General features: G+C 39.1%; 1 protein-coding gene across 2 annotated transcripts in view; it reads right to left on the bottom strand.

Annotated features, from left to right (window-relative positions):
• The window catches only part of MTMR7 (myotubularin related protein 7), a 38,553-nt gene extending 17,061 nt beyond the window's left edge, over nucleotides 1–21,492 (bottom strand). For both annotated transcript variants that reach the window (XM_070948165.1, XM_070948164.1), the window contains exons 1-6: nucleotides 21,459–21,492; nucleotides 12,039–12,161; nucleotides 9,925–10,087; nucleotides 8,395–8,552; nucleotides 4,187–4,315; nucleotides 3,561–3,695 (exon numbers count right to left, since the gene is read on the bottom strand). In XM_070948165.1, coding sequence (XP_070804266.1) covers nucleotides 3,561–3,695; nucleotides 4,187–4,315; nucleotides 8,395–8,552; nucleotides 9,925–10,087; nucleotides 12,039–12,161; nucleotides 21,459–21,482 — 732 coding nt within the window. In that variant the 5' untranslated portion in view covers nucleotides 21,483–21,492. The remainder of the gene's footprint in view (nucleotides 1–3,560; nucleotides 3,696–4,186; nucleotides 4,316–8,394; nucleotides 8,553–9,924; nucleotides 10,088–12,038; nucleotides 12,162–21,458) is intronic.
• Between the last annotated feature and the right edge of the window lie 1,543 nt (nucleotides 21,493–23,035).

The following is a 23,035-nucleotide window of genomic DNA, read 5'->3' as shown; positions in this document are numbered from 1 at the left end:
GTAATCAAATATATGTTGAAGCATAAAGACCCTTTTGGATGCTGTTGCACTCAACAAAAAGACAAAGGTCAACAAATTGTTGTATGGCCTATAGTATAGGTCTGCTGGATTGAATATGCATTTCCTAGAACGGATCTGTAACCTTAAATACTCAAAGAGCTATTTGGACACGTTTCCCACAGAAAAGAAAACACCGGGAGCAACAAAACCTGGGTGGGCGTGGCCAACTCAATGTCACTCACTTCCACCAGTCACATGACATCCCCCCAGCCACGCCTACCCAGCCGGTCATTAGGGCAGAGAACCAGTTGTTAAAAAACATCGGGAACCACAAAATTCTTTTGACATCTCTCTCTCTCCCCCCTCCCTCTCTCCCTCCTCCCTCTCTCTCTGTATCTCTCTCTCCCCCTCTCTCCCTGTCTCCCCCCTCTCTCTGTATCTCTCTCTCCCCCTCTCTCTGTATCTCCCTGTCTCTGCCCTGGCCGCTTCTCCATCCCCCACCATCGCCCTTACCTTCTCAGGCCAGGCAAGGAGTGACTGGGAGAGGAGAGGTGGGGCCAGCCAATAGTGGGATCACCTGACAGGGAGCCACAGCAGAAGGCCAAAGAGCCGCATGCAGCTTCGGAGCCTCAGGTTGCTGACGCCTGTCCTAGAATCTAGCAAATCCTGTTAACACTCTGGAAAGTTTCCTTGACAAGCCACGCTGTGCTTTCACAAAGGCTTTCTGTCCAATAGGGAATGTAGACCATATTGCAAGTAAGCCTTTGGACATATGCTCTAATCTTGTAAAGCTGGAGAGCCCTCTACTGCTTGTCACAAAATGCAAATAAAGTTATATTTATTATTACTTTATGACTGCAAAAGGAAAATATCCTAATAATAAAAGTTATTCCACAATGGAGGAGGCAGCCTTGGGGAGAAGCAGACTCTCCTTTTTTGGAGGCATTTAGGTAGATACAGGGTGGCCATCTGTTAGGCATGATAGAGTAATTGATTTTGGCATTAGAAAGAGGACTATGACCTCTAAAATGCTTCCAAATCTTATGTTATGTGCTTCTCTATTTATAGTGAGGCTATAATAGCAATTGTCTGCACAGTGTTCCATAAGTGAATCAGAATCTTTGTTAACTGTTCTGCAATTTCAAGAAATGCAAGCTATGCTTAATAGTGGAATTCTGCAAATTTCTACTCTTCATTAGCAGAGGAGATCTGTTGTCTGCTAGAAGTTATAGTCTCAAACCAACCTACTTTAAAGGGCAACTACATGTGAGACTGAACTTCAAGGCTGAGCTTAGTTTTGTTTCATTTTTCATTTTATCCAAATAACAACTATTATTTACTAATTGAGTAAGCAGTGGTGGGATTCAAATAATTTAACAACTGGTTCGCCCAGGGTCAGGTTGGCCGTCGCGGGAGGCATGGTCCTCCAGCTCCGCTGCATATGTGGGACAGGCCTCCCGCAACAGCGCCCGCCCACGTGTCTTTTCTACCCCTGAACAGTGTGCTTCTCCTGCTCATGTTCAGGCAGGGAGCAACAGAAGAGGCAGAGGAGGCGGTCACATCAAACCAGAGGCCTTTAAGAAAGGCACTTTCTTTGACCACCTTTCTTGGGGGAAGCGAGGGCTTCTGGGCGGTGGTAGAAGGAGGAGGGAGGGAGGGAGGGAGGGAGGGAGGGAGAGAGAGAGAGAGGAGAGGAGAGGAGAGGAGAGGAGAGGAGAGGAGAGGAGAGGAGAGGAGAGGAGAGGAGAGGAGAGGAGAGGAGAGGAGAGGAGAGGAGAGGGAGAGGGGGGGCACTTTTCCTCAGCGGCATCTCAAACCCATGGAGGATGGCAGGGCAGCCCAGATGCCCTCACTTCCCTCAAGCATTTTTTTACCTACCTGATTTCCAGCTCCATCACATTTCTCCATCGTGTTTCTCGCCATCGTGTACAGGAAACAAGTTTGTTGGACTAAAAAAAAAGTCCAATCAATTCCAACTTCGCAAGATCTCTTTTTTTTCATGAGAAGTTCAAATTGATTGATTGAATTTTTTGGAGTGTTTTAGTCCCACAAACTTTTGTTTCACACGATGGCGAGAAATGCAATGGAGAAACATGAATGAGCTGGAAATCAGGTAGGCAAAGAAATGCTTGGGGGAAGTGAGGGCAACTGGGCTGTGGTGGGTGGAGAAAGCTCTTCTGCCTACAAAACCCCCATCTTTGACAGCTGACACTGAAAGGCAGAGAAAGAGCTGCCAGGAAGAAGCCAGTTGGGCCGGGAGTCGGGAATATGCCCAGCAAGGGGAGAAGAGATGGCAAGAGGAGTCCCAGAACACTCCACGCACCGCAATGAAAGGCAGCACCAGCCCAGCCCTCTCTGGCGCTGGAAGCCAAGTGTCAGCCACATGCCCAGTCGCCTATTCATCTCTCTCTCTGGGCTCACCCAGAGCCACAGTCCACTACGCAGGCTGGGAAGGGCATACCTGCGGTAGGGCGGCGGCTGAGTGTGCTTGGCAAACTGCTCTATGAACTCATGCAGGTGAACATAAAGCACACCCAGCAGCAGATGCGGGCCAGGAGGGTGGCCTCGCCCAGCTGCAGGAACAGCAGCAGCTCTGGGGACACCTGCAGATGAGGAGGAGGAGGAGGAAGGGCACTGGGCCAGCCCTGTAGAAGGAGGGAGGGCTGCTGCCTTGTCCACCTGCAGGCCACTGCCCATAAAGAGGCTGCCTGGGTAGCCGCACAGTGCTAGCAGCAGCTCGTGGATCATGGTGCAGCATGGGGACCAGCCTGAGACCTGCTTCGCAGGAGCCCCAACAATGCCTCCGGCCTCCTTAGGCCAGAACCAGCCCCGGCCACTTGATCACCCCTGCAAAACCCGTTGTCTGCCAAGGAGCCCGGCTGAGGCCATCTGCTGGCACTTGGACTCCCAGTGATGGATGGGGTCCTTCAGGTGCTTAGTTTGGCCGCCTGTTTAGTAGCTGCAGCCCCTCCCTCTGGGCACCTTGTCAGAGCTGCCTCAGAATTTTGCTTGTGCAGACGTCACCTTGGAGTGGGAAGAGAGGTTGGTTAGAGGACCACCAAGATACCAGAATAACCTCAGGAAAGGCCAGGTGAGGCGAGGAGTGGCTGGAAGGAGAGAGGCAAGCCACAAGGCGGGGCCGGGTGTGGTGATTCAGCCGGTTCTCTGAACTGCACACAAAGTAACTACAAAGTTTGGCCAAACTGGTGTGAACCAGCTAAATCCCATCACTGATAATCAGGAACGTCAACTCTTCCAGTTCAAGCCCCTCCCCATTCATTAATACATTTGCTTACTGAGAAAACTAATTTTAGGATTGTAAACACAATTTCCATTTCTATGCAATCTTCCAGACCAAAGCATATGTTGCTAATGACCTAATAAAATAATATTTCTATTTGCTGAGATTTACAAACAGAGCTTCCCTTCAGTGCAATTAAAAACAGTTTGATTCACTTTAATGAGCTTCGACTTTTTTTGGGGGGGGGATTTCAGAATTTCTGGGACATTTTAGCCAACACTCGGCATAAAAAAAGACAACAGAATTTGAAGCATCTTACTTTGGGGCGTGTATCAACAACATAGATAAAATCACTTCCGGGATTTGCCTTTCGGATCAACTGTAGCATTTGTTCATCTTCGAGGCATCGAGCGCTGAAGCCTGCTAGAGGTTGACTACTGCGACATATGGAAGCCTAGGAGATAACAAGAGAGAGAGAGACAAGAGCAACCATATGCTTTATTGTGAAAATATTTAGTATGCTCAAGCTTGATTATAACACTCTGGTTGTGGTTAGTTCCTTTTGTGTTCTCACAGCAAACTGACTTTTATGATTTATTTGTCACAAGCTGCCATTTTGAATTTTCCAGATGATACGATGCCAATCAAATGTGTTTCCTGAATCACATAGAAAAAAATAAGATTAATGTCATTAAAATCTGATCAATTAATCAATGTAAAATTTCTAATAATTTGGCCAGCAAATTTATGAATTTTTCTTATCTATAACAGGACTATAGTAACCTCCATCTTTAAAAAGAAGTCAAGCCAGATAAGGTATGTCCCATCCTTCGACTGGGAGATATTTTTGTAATCTTGCTTGACACAAATTCTGTCAAAATTATTTCAATACTCAAAATCAGGATATATTGAATAAATTATTTAAATTTTTAATTTCATGCTTACATTATTCTGCTTGTAGTAATAGGAAAGTGCTGGGAAACGCCTCCTACTACGAAATTTAGAGCTTCCCACAATGATATGAGCAGTGGCTGATTTGGGTACGTAGATGTCAGTAGGATATGAATCACACACCTGTCCCAAATAGAAGAAAGCAAAACTGAAGATTTGTTCAAGCAGTCTATACTGTATAGCAGGGGTGTCAAACTCGCGGCGTCACGTGTCACGTGATGTATCACAACTTTTGTCCCCTTTGCAAAACCAGGGGGTGGGGGTGGGCATGGCCAGCACATGATGCATCCAGGCCGCAGGCATCAAGTTTGGCACCCCTGCTGTATAGCAATGTTCTCAACCCTGCCAATTTTAAGATGTGTCTTCAGTTCCCAGAATTCTCCAGCCAATCATGCTAGCTGGACAATTCTGGTAGCTGACAAAGTTGAGAAATACTGTTGTATATATTTATTTTTTCAAACACTCTGCAATGAATTATTCCAAACTGCTTCACAAATAATTATTTTATACACTTGGAGTGAACAAGAAGAATGAATGACAATTCTGAGAAAATGTTAAAAAGCACAAACTTTCTTGCCCTGCTATATATTATCATAATCAATCTTCAAATAATCTAAACAGTATGACACACCATTTATAACTGGAGGCCTATTGGGAAATTCTGACAGGTTTAGACTTTGTCTATCTGAAGTTTACCAACAGAAAAACTGCAAAAGGTTATTTTGGGGTTTTTTGCAAAAATGACCAGATTACATGATCTTTTTCTCTGCAACATCTCTGAGCCAGGGGTGAAATTCTATTTTTTTTTACTACCAGTTCTGTGAGTGTGGCTTGGTGGGCTTGGCAGGGGAAGGATACTGCAAAATTCCCATTCCGTCCCCACTCCTGGGGGAAGGATATTGCAAAATCTCCATTCCCACCCCACTCTGGGGCCAGCCAGAGGTGGTATTTGTCGGTACTCCAAACTACTCAAAATGTCCGCTAACAGTTCTCCAGAACCTGTCAGAACCTGCTGTATTTCACCCCTGCTCTGAGCAATATTGTGTTTAACGATGAAACATAATATCATGAAACATGATATTAATCCAACACTATATTCCTCAAAAACAGTTCAGATGTTGGATGTAATTTCTGGAATCTATAGTCCAACAGAAGATAAAACCACTAGATAACCAATCACATAAGGGAGTAAAGAGAAAGAATAAATAAAAAAAAGAAAAACATAATGAAGTAGAGAGTGATGGAAAGGATGGAAATCCCAGTTACCAAGGAGATATAAGAAACATACTCCAGACCCATAAAAGGACTCAAATGCCTGTACATTAATGCTCAAAGTTTAAGGAACAATCATGGTGAACTTGAAGTATTAGTACATGAAGGCAGATGTGATATAGTTGCCATTGCTGAAACTTGGTGGGATAAAACTCACAACTGGAATGTACTGATAGAAGGATACAAACTATTCAAAAGAAACAGGCCTAATAAAAAAGGAGGCATAGTTGCACTGTATATAAAAGATCACTACATCTCTACAGAAATATACAAAACCAAGGATGAAAACCTCCTAGAATCCATATGGATCAATATAAAAGGAAAAACAATGACATTGCTATAGGTGTATACTACAGGCCACCCAACCAAGCAGAAGAAATAAATGAACTCTTTGCTAATCAATTAACAAATGTATGTAGGAAACATGCCAGGGTAGTAATGGGAGACTTTTAACTACCCTAAAATCAATTGGGAGACAAACTCCGCAGCAAATGGGACATCAAACAGATTCCTAACCAACTTAGCTGACAACTTTGTCATCCAAAAGGTACAGGAGGGAACAAGAGGAAAAACTATACTAGTCCTAATTCTTACTAATAGGGAAGTAATAGAGGGAGTTGAAGTTGCCAGAAGCATGGGCAAGAATGACCACATCATACTGGAATTCAATATAAAGCAAACACAAGCAATAGAATATAATCCAACCAGTGCCTTAAACTTTAAAAGAGCTGGTTTTAACAAACTCAGAGAGACCCTACGCAAAATTTCATAGATAAAAATCCTAAAGGAGAAAACAATTCAAGAAGTGTGGGAAACACTGAAAGATATTATCATAAAAGTCCAGTCCAACACAATACTACTGAAAAAGAAAAACAAGAAATCCAAGAAGAAACCAGCATGGTTGCACAAAGATCTCTCTGATAAACTGAAAGACAAAAAGGATAAGTACAAAAAATGGAAAGAGGGACACATAACTAAGGCAGAGTATCAGCAGAAACCCTGAATCTGCAAAGATGAAGTCAGGAAAGCAAAGACTCAGAATGAAGAAAGACTTGCAACAAAAGTCAAAGATAATTTTTAAAAAGTTGCTTTCAATATATAAATAACAAGAAAAAAGTCAGGGAAACAGTTGGTTCCACCAAAGAGAGAAGATGGCAAGAAAGTAACATGGAGTAGAGAGAAAGCAGAGCTGCTTAACTCATTCTTTGCATCAGTCTTCACACAAAAAGAAACTATAGCCAAACCTACCAGAAACATAACTGTAAAAGACAGACTAGAAATAAAAATTAAAATAAAAAAATGGTAAGAGAATACCTGTCTAACCTCAATGAATATAAATCACCTGGACCTGATGGATTACATCCCAGAGTTCTGAAGGAGCTGGCAAATGTTATCTCAGATCCATTGTATCACATCTTTAAAAAATCTTGGAGCACCAGGGGATTGGAAAAGAGCTGATGTAGTTCCCATTTTCAAAAAAGAGGGGGAAATAGACCCAGGAAATTACAGACCAATCAATGGCCTAACATCAATACCTGGGAAGATACCAGGAAAAAATAATTTAAAAAACAGATCTGTGAAACTCTATGATGAAAACAAATAAGTTATAACTAGTAGCCAGCACGGGTTTGTTAAAAACAGATTATGCCAAACCAATCTTATTTCATTCTTTGACAAAGTGACTAAATTAGTAGACCTGCGAAATGCTATGAACATAGTATATTTAGACTTCAGCAAGGCATTTGACAAAATAGATCACAACCGACTTCTTGGTAAACTAGAAAAATGTGGGATAGAAAGTATCACCACCAGATGGATTTGTAACTGGCTGACAAACCATACTCAATAAGTAGTCCTTAATGGTACTACATCTACATGGAAGGAAGTAAGCAGTAGGGTACCACAAGGTTCCGTTTGAGGCCCAGTACTCTTCATTATCAGTATTAATGGCATGTTATAAATCCTTAGTAAGGCCACACCTGGAATATTGCATCCAGCTTTGATCACCACATTACAAAAAAGATGTTTAGACTTTGGAAAAAGTGCAAAGAAGAATACTTCATGAACTAAGATGATTAAAAGCCTGGAGACTAAAACATATGAAGAACAGTTGCAGGATTTGAGTTTGGCTAGTCTAGAGAAAAGAAGGACTAGGGTGGGCATGATAGCAGTATTCCAGTATTTGAGAGGTTGCCACAAAGGGAGGGGGGATTTATTTTCCAAAGCACCAGAGGACAGAAAAAGAAACAATGGGTGGAAACTAATCAAGGAAAGAAGTAACCTGAAATTAAGGAGAAACTTCCTAACAGTGAGGACAATTAACCAGTAGAAGAACATGCCTTCATAAATTGAAGGTGCTTCATCAATGGAGGTTTTTAAGAAGAGACTGGATGGTCACTTGTCTGAAATGGTATAGGGTTTCCTGTTTGAGCAAGGGGCTGGACTAGAAGAGTTCCAAAGTCCCTTTCAGCTCTATTCAGATTCTGATACTTCTGGAAGATACCAAGTTGGAACTCTACTTTATCAATCCAGGAATACATAACATACTACAAGCGTCTTCCTTCCTTTACACTCCCTTTCCAGAAGTTGATTTAACAATTACCAATTATCCATGATTTATGTGCCAGGAAATTGTATTTATGGAATCAAGGCAGTTTCTGAAGCTAACTTCAGAAGCTGATTGTGTTTAAAATCACAATTTCTCAGGAAGGATGGCAGGGAAACACCAATTTTATAAATCTGAAATAAATAATGAAGCAAGTTTTATACAGAAGACTACAAAGATACGTATCTTAATATTAACTGGTTCAAGTATTTCATAATGAATTGAGCCAAAGGAAGGTGATGGAAACAGAAGTCTTTCACACACTAGTATTTTGAATCACAGTATTTAGACTTCAGATCATTTGTTTTCATGAGCAGCAACTCACACGATAATCTCTATTGACGTCACTAATCTGCCAGTAATTATTTGGAATTCCCATACGATTGTATTCTTCCATTAAGTTTGTCAGATTCCAGCCTTGCTCTCGTTCTTCTTTGTTTAATTTCGGATTGAAAGAAAAACAGTACAATTCTTCGTATTTCACTGAAAACAAGAAAACAAGGCAGCTGCTATTTCTTCACTAGAATTACTGTTGTTATTATTAATGCAAAATGGAAAACACCAACATTTATTTGCTTAATTTATTTGCTTAATTGTTCCAACTGTACATTTTTTAAATCCAGAGGATAAAGCCAACTGCTTTAGAAAGTTATAATTGCAGAAATGCCAAACAATAATTACAGAGTGGATTTCAGGTCAGTTCTGCATTTTCTTTGTCTGGACACTTTTAAGATAACATTTGGGAGACAGCCAATACAGTATTCTCCTTGAGATTATTTGGTAATTTAATTTATACCAGGTAGACAAAGCAGATGAACAAAGCAGAAACATTATTTTCCTCGCTCTGTTTTTTTTTTTTTTTAAATTCTATATTAGATGGGATTTGATTCACGCTTACTTTATCTAGTGCAATCAATGCTGGAAACAGCCACTTTAATGTACGGTAGTTGAAATTATTTTTCACATTCTGACATAACATGGATTGAGCCTTTAGACAATTAGAAATACTTGGAGGCAATGAAGGGGCAAATGATGGCACAGAAATGGATGCCAAATGCCATATTGATTACAGCCAAAGCAAAGCATATAGTCGAAGGCAAAGAAACATCAGTTTGTGTCAGTCATAGTTTATTTTTAATAATGCTTTCATGGACTCCATAGTCCAAGAGACAGTTAGAAATATAAATTATACTTGAGGTTGGCCCTTTGCTTCAGAACAAACTATTTTCCCAATCATTTTTTATAAATAAATGAATCTAATAAATTAGGAAGGCTTGGGAATTTAGGGGGGCAGTTCCAACAAATATATCATCCATGTAAAATTACCCAGAGAATTATATTGGAGACACAGTTTCTACAATGAAAGGACATTTTCATAAAACATTCTTGTCCCATGTCAAGATTAATACTGAAAATGACAAATAAAAAAATAAAATTCCAAACATAAAAGAATGATAAATCTGGATGGAATTAGCTAAAAAATAAATGGAGATTCTGAATTGTTTGGTACCAGAGCAGAAACAGAAACAGCCTTTAAGGAAAAGATCAAGACAACAACCAGAGAACTAGCAAAAGGAATAAGAAGAACATGAGCATGAGTAGTTAAAGAAAATGCAACTGAATACAACAACCAACCATATCAAATGCAGAAAACAGATTTATGAATTGCCTTTTCACGACTATAAATTCAGATCAATGGAAACTTTTGTTGAAATAGAATCCAAACAATTAAGCCTCCTAAGAGTGAGATTTATAAACAAAACAGAGCAGTCACCCATGCCTACAAGGAAGTAATTTTACTCAGGCCAACTGCCAGCACAGACGCATGGGTACCTCCTGAATTTCCATGCTATACCTGGGCGTGCCAGACGTATCAGAGAAATGTAAACATCGTGGCAGTCTCTTTCCTGAGACATGATGAACTGAATGTTCTGGAAGTTCTTACAACGAATCAGCATTGGGCAACCAGAAGCTGATGTAGCAAGTTTTTCAATTGAAGAGATCTGACTGTGAAGAATCTGATAAAGAAAAATAAGTCAATCTAAAGAGAAGCTAAATATATTCCATTTTATAAATCAACATAATCAAAACTGTATGATGTGCCTTAAACAACATAATGCTCAGTGTAGCATGTTGAACAAAGTTTCAGCTCTATACAAGATCACAGAGAGCAAGAGCAACTGAATAAGAGCATAAGAGTAGTAAGGGGCGTGCATAAGAGCACCAGCATGGCTACCGTCCCTGTCCTAATGTTTCCTCTATTTGTATCTATTTTATGTATCCAATCCATGTTTATACTTATTACCTAATACGATCTTGACAAATAAATAAATAAATAATCTTGAATCAGTAAGGGGAGCAGAAGATCACTTAGTAGAGTGGGACATCACTTAGCTACAACTGCTAGAAGGAATGCATACAAACCCAGCTCTCATAGAGGAAGCTATTATTAAGTTGTACACTGAGATCCAAAAATAAGCATTTGGTGTATTTTATAGTTCGTATTGTCCTAACAGCTTGAGACAATATAAATGGGAATTTCCCCACAAAAACAACTTTGCGAGGTATGACAGGCTGAGGAGAAAAATAGCTCCAAGTGAATTAACAAAAAGGTCTAAATTTTAATGTTTCATTTTTTTGAAATTGTTTGAATATTTTTTTTAAAAATACCATTTACTTTCAATATATTTTTAATTAGAACAATCACAGAATGTGTTTCACATATGCCTGACACCCTGAAATTCAAGTATCATTAGAGATTGTGAATTTTGCCTTTGTTTAAAAATCAAGGAGACTTTCAAAGAGAAAAGATTATAAATCCAGAACTTTGGTTTCTGGATTCTTTAAAGGGTTTTGAAATGCTAACTGTGGTCACTTGAAATTACCAACTTAGAAAATCCAAGGTGAAAATAGAGCTTTCAGCATGGTAGAATGCTACAAGGAAGAGATTAGAGCAATTATTTCAAAACTGACATATGCAGGGAATCTACATGTGAAGAGCATTCAAAAGGTGGGGATAGCAACGGGAAGAAAAAAAAGAGATAGTTTTGTCCCCTCCATAACCAAGAGTCCCAGTATTCTGTTCTTACTGGCTAACAGATTTAGGAATGATACTCTCAATGATGGACATCAGTTGGAGAATGCTGCCCCAGGCCCAGTGAAATTACTGGAATTCACCTCACAGCTCTAATTTCCAGCTCATCTTCTTCACCTTATTTTCTGCCTGAGCAGAATTTGCTATGCATCTTTGTGAGGAAAGTGAGAGAATGCCATTTGTTTTGTGATATCTGGAAGCAAAATATTTTGAGCTGGCCCTGCCCTTGAAGAACCGAAGTAATGAGGTTACTTTTTGGAATTTCAAGAGCAGGCAGATTTTCTATTCGATGAGATGCATGGGCTTCTTGGATAGGAGATCTATTCTTTCCAGATACAGAGACTATTCTTCTGACTATGATAGTTCATTACCTGTTGTTATAGAAATAAAAAAAAATATTTTGCCCTCCAGATATTTTTGAATTCTAATTGCACTCTGGACAATGTTCAAGACTGATAGGATCAGTAAGTTGGTTACTGTGTTTGGAAGATTTAAGAATTACTGAAGTTCTTTCATACCTACTTGCTCTTTCAATGATTTAAACTTTTTTGCTTACTTAGAACATAATTCAGGCAGAAAATAGACCTCTGAATACCATGAGCTGCTACTGTGTGGATGCTGGCACTGACTGAGGGGTTGGACTCAGTGGCGTAAATGGCCTCTCCACTGTGAGTCAAGGATCCAGAGGGTCCGTGAGGGCTAGGGATTTTTATGACTAGAGATACAGATAGAAGTGAACAGTCCCCAAATATTCACAAAGTGTTTTAATAAACCTAATTGCCTTTGTATTTGTAGAACATTTTATGGTTCTAAATGTACGTCACAGCCTGTGCAGGTCACTGAATTTATCAAGATATAATAGTAACTTGTCATACCCATGTCTCCTTACGATTATCTGGCTCATTTTCTACAAAGATGACATGAGTGGCTGTTAGATACAGAGTCCCTAATGCAGTTCTTTTGGAAGATATTCCATCAATGAAGCGCACATTTTCCACCTACAAACAGAGAAAAGCACAAAATCACCAACGCAAAACTTCTTAGAAAGAGTTTTAGAGCCATATTTTTTCTTTTAAAAATGTGTTATATTCTGTAATGCTTTGATATTGTGCTAAAAAGATGCAACCCTATTTTACCAATGTTATCCCTCTTCAGTGTTTACATTTCAAAGTGATGAGTTGCCATCTGATTAAGTAAAAACTATTATTCTAATTCAGCAAATGCTGTGAATCAATCTGACAATAATGAATACTACTCATAGTACTGCTCACAGGCATTTCTTTTTAAAATAAATATGTTTTATGAATCCAATAAATCTATTGCTAGTAAACCTCCCTATCTTATCTGAGACATCTAAAGATTGGAGTTAGACAAAAGAGAAAAAAAACCCAGAATATATCTAGAACACTTAGAAATATATTGCATTCAAATCCATTGTTATAAAAAACAATAACCCAATTGAGAAGTCAAAATTTACTCATCTCTTGCCCATAATGACAGTTGAATTATCAAGTTTAAACATTTTTTTCATATGGTTAAAGATACTAATGATGGCAACCCTTTATTACCTTAATCAGAATTAGCATTTCCATGTGACCTGGGACATTGCTAAACCAAATTCTCATGGTCTATATTTAGATTCATGGCTACTTTCCACTATGTCCTCTGAGAATTTAGTTTGGTAAAAGAAATTTAAGACTAAAGTTCCAGAACTTAAAACATTAGTTGAAAAAAATGGATTATGAGTCCCTGATTTCTTGGCTGGATCTTACATGACTGTATCTTGGCTACTTTTTAAATGACCTATGTCAAAAGCTGGTCACATCAACCGAAAGCCAAACCACTTTCATGGCACATTCTTTTAGAAAACAGATCTACTGGGAACTATTTTTGTGCATCTCACATTTTTCCCAGTGGATAAATGAACTTTGTTATATTAAATCTAAATTTAGGAAGTTTATAGCCAGATCAAAGTACTTAGGCCCATAAAAAACTTCAGTGAAAAGATGGGTTAGTTTGTAGAACATGCCGTATTTCTGAGAATGGAAGATAACTCTGCAACTGATAAAATCCCCTTTTGATAAAATTATTTATTTATTTATTTATTTTATTGAATTTATATCCCGCCCTTCTCCCCGAAGGGACTCAGGGCGGTGAACAGCCAAAAATTAAAATAACATACAATATAAAAGTTAAGATAACTAAAAATAAATTAAATTAATCGGCCTCCCAATTTAAAACCCCAAGCTATACAATTAAAAACTAACCCATAAAACCTATTCAGGCCAGGCCGGCTTGCTGAAATAAAAACGTCTTCAGGGCCTTACGGAAAGTGCGGAGATCCGGAATCAGCCGTATTCCGGGAGGTAGCTCATTCCAGAGGGCGGGTGCTCCCACAGAGAAGGCTCTCCCCCTGGGAGCTGCCAGCCGACATTGCTTGACCGACGGCACCCTGAGGAGGCCCTCTCTGTGAGAGCATATTGGCCGGTGAGAGGTTATCGGTAGCAGAAGGCGGTCTCGTAAATACCCTGGCCCTAAGCCATGGAGTGCTTTAAAGGTGAGAACCAACACCTTGAAGCGCACCTGGAAGACCACCAGGAGCCAGTGCAGCTAGCGCAGGAGAGGTGTTATATGGGAGTGTCATGTCGCTCCCGTAATCACCCGCGCGGCCGCATTCTGGACCAGTTGGAGCCTCCAGGTGCTCCTCAAGGGGAGCCCCATGTAGAGAGCGTTGCAGTAGTCCAGGCGAGAAGTGACGAGAGCATGAGTGACTGTGCATAAGGAATCCTGACTCAGAAAGGGGCGCAACTGGCATATCAGGCGAACCTGATAAAAAGCCCCCCTGGCCATGGCCGTCATGTGCTCTTCTAAAGGCAGCCATGTGTCCAGGAGGATGCCCAAGTTGCGAGCCCCCTCTGTGGGGGTCAATGACTCGCCCCCAATGGCCAGCGATGGCACCAGCTGGCTATATTGGGATGCCGGCATCCACAGCCACTCGGTCTTGGAAGGGTTGAGTCAAAGCCTGTTCCTCCTCCCCATAAAATAAATATAGGATGCAAAGAAAACCCTATATAGAGACGCCAAACCCCTGAATTACTCCCTTTCTTCACCCTGATAAATGTAGGCATGAGTTGGACTTCTGTGCATACATGAACTGGTGTATATATAATTGCAGCTGAAACTGGTAAAGCAAGACCAACCCAGTCTAGAAAATACCAATTATGTAAAGATCTGCTTCTCAATCCCATCAAGGAAATGGCCAACTCTGTGTGTATGTACACACATATACACATAAACAACATAAACAACTTCCTTGCACTGCAATGGGCCATATCATCCCAAGGCTTCATTCCTATCTGCAGTAAAGATTCCTGTCTAGATATGTCTGCAAATCTTCTGCCAAGATAAACCTAGTGCTGAATAAGGAGTGTTGTAATTTATTGTGAGGCCAGGTGTAAAATCTGGCAATATACCTGCTAGAAGCCACATTCCTCCACCCTCCCAAAAGGAAGAACTGGGCCAAAAAGAAATCAAAGTTAACATAAAATGTACAGTATCATTATTAAATGTCATTGTTGATAAAACAAGGTATCCCGTTTATGACATTGATTCCCTATCTAGAAATACCGTATAAACAGTTCCCTTGTTCATGGAGAACACACAACTACTGGCAAGAATGCACATACCCTGCCTCTCTTTCCAACAGAAGAAGGAAGAAAAATGTGACAGAGACGGGGAAGGGAAACAAAAGCCAAGAGAAAGCAGAGGCCAAAACTGGATGGCAATGAAGTGAGAAGAGGAAATTGGACAGAAACGAAAGAAAAGGGGACAAGAAGCCGTGTTTAGGTGCTGTTTAATACACTGTAAATTAAATTCATCTGGCAAGCATGTAGCTCAACTAATGAAACTGTGTTCTTCCTCATTAAAAAAATACTTTACTAATTAATTACAGTAAACTGACTAAGCCAGCTAGGGAACAAGCCCTATTAAATTCAGTAGAAAGTATTAATGCACAAGGATAAGGTTTCACCATAAAAATGGAAATCCTCAAAAGGAAGGAGAGGGCAAACCCCCCCACATATGTAATTACATCAAACATCATGTTGTGTACATAATCTGTGCAATTGTGTCATGACATTTCATCACGTTGATGTTATCATGATAGGAAAGTGCCACCCCATCAAGAGAGACTCTTGAAACAGACAAAGCAACTAGATGGAAAAATAGTGATTCCTTTTACTAGGACTGAGTTTTAAGCTTGTTCTCTCCCACTCAAAATCTCAAAGTCTCCAAGCATCTGGAGAGGACTTTGACAGCATCATTTGTCTGATTTAGACTAGTGAGATAAAAGCTGAGTAACATCAGCATGTTGATGGTACCTCAGACCTTTAAATACTATCCTTTAAAACATGGAAGACATTTGGTTCTTAAACAAATGATGATCTCATTCAAACCCAGTCAAAAATTGTAGGCTCAGGAACCTACAGCAGAGTTTAGATAAAAAGCAATAAGAATTAGAAACATTTTATATATTATAAGAGCAAAAAAAAATGCTATCTGGGAACTCAATCTGTTATAATGTGTTTAAAAACAAAAACTCTGATTTTATACTACATTTGAATAATATAGATGTATTTGAAGAAAACCTTATTTTGTCTGATTATTTGTTAGTAGCAGATATAAAATAACATAGAAATGAATGTCCAGTCCTGTAGGCTGATCGCTTGCTCACATAAATTATTTGGAATTGAAATATTTATTTCAATCCATGTCTGTCCACTAGGATCTTTTTTCCCCTATGACCTTGATTTTTGTACAGGAAAGGGACAAAGGGTGTTAAAAAGAAAACCATCAAGAGAGTTATATATGATAGCAACTGCAATTTCTTGTGTAGTATAAATATAAGAAGCCAAAAACACAATTTTTGACACTATGCGTCTTAAAGAGCAAGAGAAGAGATGGTAAAAAATAGATACTGAAGGGAATGTAAATGCCAAACAGATGTCAGGGACTTTCAGAGAAGAAATGTGAACATTGATCTCAGCAAGATTACTGGGAAGCCGTTCAAGAAAAAGGATGCTACATTGGAAAAAAACCAAACTTTATTCAGGCTGGCTTCAGAAGAAAGAATAGACAAATGCTGTATAGCTATATAGCAACATTTACATTAGATTTATCCTAAGGCACAATTTTTTTTTTAATTTGATTTATATGCCGCCCTTCTCCGGAGACTCAGGGTGGCTTACAATGCGTTAAGCAATAGCCTTCATACTTTTGTATATTTATATAAAGTCAGCTTATTGCCCCCACAAACTGGGTCCTCATTTTACCTATCTTAGAAAGGATGGAAGGCTGAGTCAATCTTGAGGCTGGTGAGATTCGAATTTACAGTAATTGCAGACAGCTGGTGTTAATCACAATGCTATCAGTCTGCTGAGCCACCAGACCCAGCAGTATAAATGTAGATTTGAATGAACCAGCCTAATTTAAAAATCCTATTGGCCAAATTTTATAAGACTTTCGATATGAACCAATAAGAACAAGATGCTTTAGATAAATTTGAAATGTATTTGAATATGGATAGAAACGTAGCAAGTAATGAAAAGGATACAGAAAAAGATGGACTGAACTTTCAAATGAAATCGAATGATGCCTACAGATCTGCTTTAGGCATCATTCGATTTCATTTGAAAGGTAGCCCTTGACTTACAACCATTCATTTAATGACCATTTGAAGTTACAGCACTGAAAAAAATGACACAATCATTTTTCACACTTATGACTGTTGCAGCATGCCTATGGACACATGATCAAAATTCAGTAATTGGCATGTATTTATGATGGTGTCCCAGGGTCATGTGATCATCTTTTGTGAACTTCTGGCAAGCAGTCAATGGATAAGTCAGATTCACTTAACAACTTATTAACTTAACTGAAGTGATTCACTTAACAACTGTGGCAAGAAAGGTGTAAGATGAGGCAAAACTCACTTTCCAATTATCTTACTTAGCAAAGGAAATTTTGGGTTCAGTTGTGGTCATAAATCAAGGACTGCTATAATTATCATACCAGAAAAGAGATATGAATATATTATTACTGGATGTACAAAAGAGTTTTATTAAGATTTTGAAGAAGTCTCTTTGTGAAAGGATTAAGAATTAAAAGTATAAGGAAGGAATGCAAAGTAGCTTATTTAACCAAGGTTAAGACAGACAATTATAGGTAGTCCTCAATTTACAACAGTTAATTTAGTGACCGTTCAAAGTTACAATAGCATTGAAAAAAGTGACTTATGACCGATTTTCACATTTATGGCCATTGTATCATCCCAGGGTCACGTGATCAAAATTCAGATGCTTGGCAACTGACTCATATTTATTAGGATTGCAATGTCCTGGGGTCATACAATCATCTTTTATGACCTTCTGATAAGCAAAATCAATGGGAAAGCAGGATTCATTTAAGAACTTGTTACTAACTTAACAACTGAGTGATTCATGCAACAATTGTTGCAAAAAAGGTTGTAAAATGGGGCAAAATTCATTTAACAACTGTCTTGCTTAACAATAGAAATTTTGGACTCAATTGTCCTAAATTGAGGACTACCTGTAGTTATATCTGACAACTCTTACTAGACTTTTGCTGATGAGGAATGAATAATAAGGAGTTTCCATTTTTATTTTTAGCTAAGAGATATAGGGTGAAAAGAATATATGTTTTACAGTAACTTAAGAGATGGCAATAAATTTACATAAATTTGGATATTTGTTGGAATGAAGGGAGAAGTCTCTTTTTTTCTTTTTCACACTATTTTTATCTTTTCTTTTTCATTTTTGCAGTTTGCTTAGTTTCTATTCTTTTCTATTGTAATTTCTAATACAATTTTTAAAAAATAAGAATGTCCAGCTATCAATCAATTTTCAACCTATTGCAATGTACAATTAAGACAAAAAAAATGACAAGATTTTAAACTTAGAACTGGTGCATTTATATGGCTTGAGGTTTCCAGTTTGTAACAGCTGTTTTACTTTATTGTTAGTAGTTTCTCTAGTATCTCTCATAGCCCTCTTATCAAGAGCTGGGTCCTTGAAATTTATGTGCTAGTCTTCGAGTAAACAAAGCCTCACCGTCACCTAAAGCAGAATTCAAGAGGAATATTCATCCAATCACTTTCCCTAGCTATAAATAAAGTCCCCTTCAAACATAATAAATTGGTAACTTCATGGATGTGTTTATGTAAGATTGTTAGGTTTTTTGTTTTTTTTTGTTAAACAACAATACAGAAGTGGTTTGGCAATGCCTTCTTTTGTCTTTCATAAAACAATTTTCTCCAATCTATCAGCTATACAAAGTGGCATTTTGTAAGCCCAAGGTATTATGAGGGGAATCAGATCGAAGGAACCTATTATGGTGCTGGTCACAATGCACAAACAAAAACTAGCCACAAAACACTGGTGCTTCTCTCTTTACTTTCTCTTTGGAGTAAACTATGAGCAATCAGAGGCTGCCAAAACTTTTAACTTCCTATGATTTTTCTCTACAAGAAAAAAAAAAAAAAGAACCATCATTTTTTATGCCCACCTTTCATTTCCAAAATTGTCCCTGAAAGATGATCTTCAGAAACATTATAACTATGAACTTCCCCATTACAGTTTCCCACAAATATTTTGAAAAAGCAACTTGGTCAATTCTTAAATGCTCTAAAATCATATTTCATGAAGTGGGTCTTAAAGGCTTAGTTTGAGAAAGGCATTCCAATTTTCTTCACCACTATAGATGTAAATATTTATGATGCTCTATATACTTTCCCCAAAGTCTTCCCATTGTGGTACTTTTTAAATATTCAGGATTCCATTTACTATCTAAATTATTCCCAGCATCTGGAAATAACTGAGATGAGGAAGACATTTACTGACCTAAATATCTAGTAAGAAATAGGAAGGGGTAGGAGAAAACCTGGAACTGAACCTGAAGACTTGACCACACAGGCTGGAATATTAAATAACAGATGCAACAAATAAGCTCTTAATGTTATTATTACTACACTCTACAACACACTAGAGAGGCATTTAGACTCCTTTGTAGAAATCATGTTAAATAGCTGTGTCACCGGCGGCATTCTCTACCTGTTGGGTCCGAGCAAAGTATTTTCAACACAGGCTGATCAGGAATGTCCAAACTGCATGGAACAGCCATTTTAGGTGGCTTTCTCCAGACCAAAATATGTAGACCACATGTGTTTGGTCCAGGCATAGACACAAAACATAAATATGCCAAACCTAAGTGATTAAGAATGTGCAGAACAGAATAAAAGGCAACCGTATTGGTGGCAATGTGTGCTGAGTAACACACTTCTAAGGAGAAGAAAAGGAATGTGACAGATAGAAAAGAGGTGGGTAGAGACGAGGGGGCGGGAGAGATAGCTATGCCATGTCAGATTTCATAGTGACTGAGGTGCTGGGAAGGTCAATAGACCAAGTCAGGACCTGCCCTCAACAGTTCAGTTGAACTTCAGAGCCACAGTATTCACCAGTTCGAAACAAATTATAGCCTGAATCTCAGGCACAGCCATAGGGCAGATATTGTATGCAATTTGTTACTTGTCCCTCAATTTTGCTGTCATTTAAAGTTAAGCTACCATGGGGTTTATCATACTGGGGCTACCAGAATGAACAAGTGAGTTAGTTTCCTTTGCCACTTTGCTGTTATTTAGTGCTGAGTCTTTCAAATTATGTTCCACAAAAATTTACCATTCTGCAGGAAGTTGATGAACTTCCATGAAGGACTAAGGACAACAAAAATCATTAAAATACAGCCAATTTTCTATCACTAGAGCTTTTCCTTTTCTTCATTGGTTCTATATTTTGTTTAAAAAAAGTTTTGCAACTAAAAAAAAGAAAATCACGATCTACAGATCATTTGGATTTTGCAGTTCAATTATGAGCCCTACTGCTAGTGATTGATTACATCTATCAATAGTTGTTTTAGTGTTTTGCTGTTGTTCCGAGAGCTTTTACTCTCTAAATTATTTTAGTGGTTTAAAATCATTTAAATCTATATTTGTTTCTTTACATTAAATCTCATATCTAATCTACGCCCATAGCATGGAAGCAGGGCAGGCCATAGCAAAAATAATAGTAGTCAATGGAAGATGGATGCTTTACTTTTAAAATCTTGTACTTTCAGTTCATTTATTCATTTAAAACATTGATATATCCACCCATCTTAAAAAGAACCCTTTTATTGGCTTACAATTAATAAAACAATATAAAACAGTAGGTCTCAGAAAGATCCTAAGTACATCTAAGTGTTCCTAAATTAGTGTTCCAATTTTAAGAAATGCTTGATTTTTATTAAGGCAAAATATTTTCTATGCTACTTCCTGGGGTGGGGATGGGATTCTCTTCTATTTTTTTTACTGAGTTTATTCAAATGGAACATAATCATAGAAAAGAATCAGTTTAAAATTATGCCTTTTTGGCATAAGCCAGAGAGAGAGATTAAAAAATGTCAAGATGATGCCTTTAAATGCAAACCACTATATTCTTCTATGTTCAAATCACATTTCATGTGTAGAAGCCAGAGGCCTAATGCCATAACCCCTAAGACAAGAAACCATTATTCAAACCTATGTTCTACTAGGACTTATCATATACAATCAGTTGTAAAACAAGATTTTAAAACTTTAAAAGTGTTTATCAATGCACAGCCCAATTTAATCAAATGTCACGAAAATAAACTCTATCGCTCATCAGATTCAGGGATACTCTTCCAGGAATTCATTTTTATTCTATTGACCTAGAATCAGGAACCGCTTTTGTAATATAATTCCATTTTCACCTATCATTTCTCCCTGGAAGGGAGGGGGTTTTCTATCTCCATTTCAAATAAGAGTGAGATCAAAGGAGGGGAAATCATTTCCCTGCTTGCAGGCTGATGCTGCATTATTATAGGCAAGGGATGAGTAAGCGCAATTCTGTTTCCAACTATGTGAAGAATATGATCTGATTGGAATGCACCTCCGAGTTAAAAGGCCCTTCTCCTGAGCAGCAGTCTCACCTGAGTGGGGGGGGGGGAATGGATTCTTTAAACATGCAACTTTCCACCATTCTTCGTTGTGTAGGTGAAGATTAATTCACCCCCATCCTGGAATCCCACGCGCCGGGGGAGGGGTAATTGATCCTTTCTCCCGTTTCCTTGCCCCCCACCCGCCAGATCCTGCAGCCTCAGATCCCACATCTTCTTCAAGACGAGCTTCCATCCCTTCCGCTCCGTCTTTCCGGCACTGAACTAACCTTGGGCATTCTGATGTACTCCATGGCGACCAAATCTCGGTGCGTGGGATCCTCGCGCACCTTACACAATCAAGGGAGAGCGATGCACCATCAAATACCCGTGCACGCACCAGAAGGCAGAGGCATAGAGGGGCAGGGGCGGGAGTGTTAGAGAATCGGGGGAAAAGTAAAGAGGAGTTGGAAAATCTTCAGTTCTCAAATCGGATGAGGGAGCGGGTTGTTGTGATGCTCGCAGGTCAGGGCCGGGCTCCGCCTTCTGCAGCGGCTGCCATGCTGCTCTTTTCAGGTTCGGGCATCAGTCAGAGCCACCGGCCGCCCGGTTCGACAGACCTCCAGGCCCTAAAGACTGACGCGTTTCAGCGCAAATGCTGCACAGGAGCTACTCTTTATGCCAGCATCATTTGCCATCTTGGTTCCCAGGTTGCTCATTCCTTGTCTGCCTCAGGCTTAGATCTCTCTCTCTCTCTCTCTCTCTCTCTCTCTCTCTCTCTCTCTCTCTCTCTCTCTCTCTCTCTCTCTCTCCTTCTCTGCTAGAGAAATGCAACCAGCATTTTATCTGCTTGAATTTTACCTGGCCTGCATTTCAGGTTAGCATGTTGGGAGAAGCCAGACTATTGGGGGGTAATTCAGCAGGTGGAATGAATGCGGAAAATAGGTTTAATTAAAAAGCCATCATTAGATGAACCAAGCTATGCACTGCATGCCAAAGCAGCCAACTTTGTATTTATAACTCCAAGAAATAGAAGACAGCAGGATATTTTAAAAACAGATATAGCAAACTAACATAATAGACAATAGACAAAATATGCAATTGTTTGTGGTATAATGTACAAAATATAATAATACAAGTACAATTGATGGATTATGTGACATCAAGTCAGTGTTGACTCCTAGGGACCACATAGATACGATTTTTTTTCTATGATGATGTCTTTAGCCTGATCTCCCAATGGGGGACCCATCACCATCATAACTGACTCCATTCACCTTGCTGCTGGTTGTCCTCTTCTTCTCTTTCCTTCCACCTTTCCTGGCATTACAGCCTTCTCCGACAAAACTGTCTTCACATAATGTATCAGAAACAAGTACAAAAGAAATATTTTTAAAAAATCAAATAGAACAATAGCAATGCAACAATGGATTTGTCTCTATGGCTACAAGGCCATTTTTAAATAATAAGTTGAAATTTGCCACATGGAATCATATTGTCCAGGCTAAGCATCCACAAAGTCCACCATACTTTACTGTCAAAAAAAGTAAAGATAGTGGCTGCATGACTGAAGCTCCACCTCTTTTTATATGAGCCACGATGCATGTAAAAAGAATCAGGATTTTATATATTTGTGGCCATCATCTGGATTTTTCTTTTATCCCGTTGCCTATGCCAATAAAGGCCATAGTTGACACATTTCATCAAGTTGTCCTTTGCTGTCTGGTACTTAGAGTGTCTCTGGGGAACACATAAAGCCTTTGGGGCAACAACCCCATGATAAATCCAACATTCTTCAGAAATACACTGTTTCCAAATTTATACAATATAATTTAAGAACACATTAACATCTGAACTTCTTTCCAAG

Source organism: Pituophis catenifer, unplaced genomic scaffold, assembly GCF_029215685.1.
Source record: "Pituophis catenifer annectens isolate HBS135680 unplaced genomic scaffold, rPitCat1.0.hap2 SCAF_8, whole genome shotgun sequence".
Taxonomy (NCBI): domain Eukaryota; kingdom Metazoa; phylum Chordata; class Lepidosauria; order Squamata; family Colubridae; genus Pituophis; species Pituophis catenifer.
The sequence above is the reverse complement of the archived record's forward strand: the minus strand, read 5'-3'. Positions and strand labels throughout refer to the sequence as shown.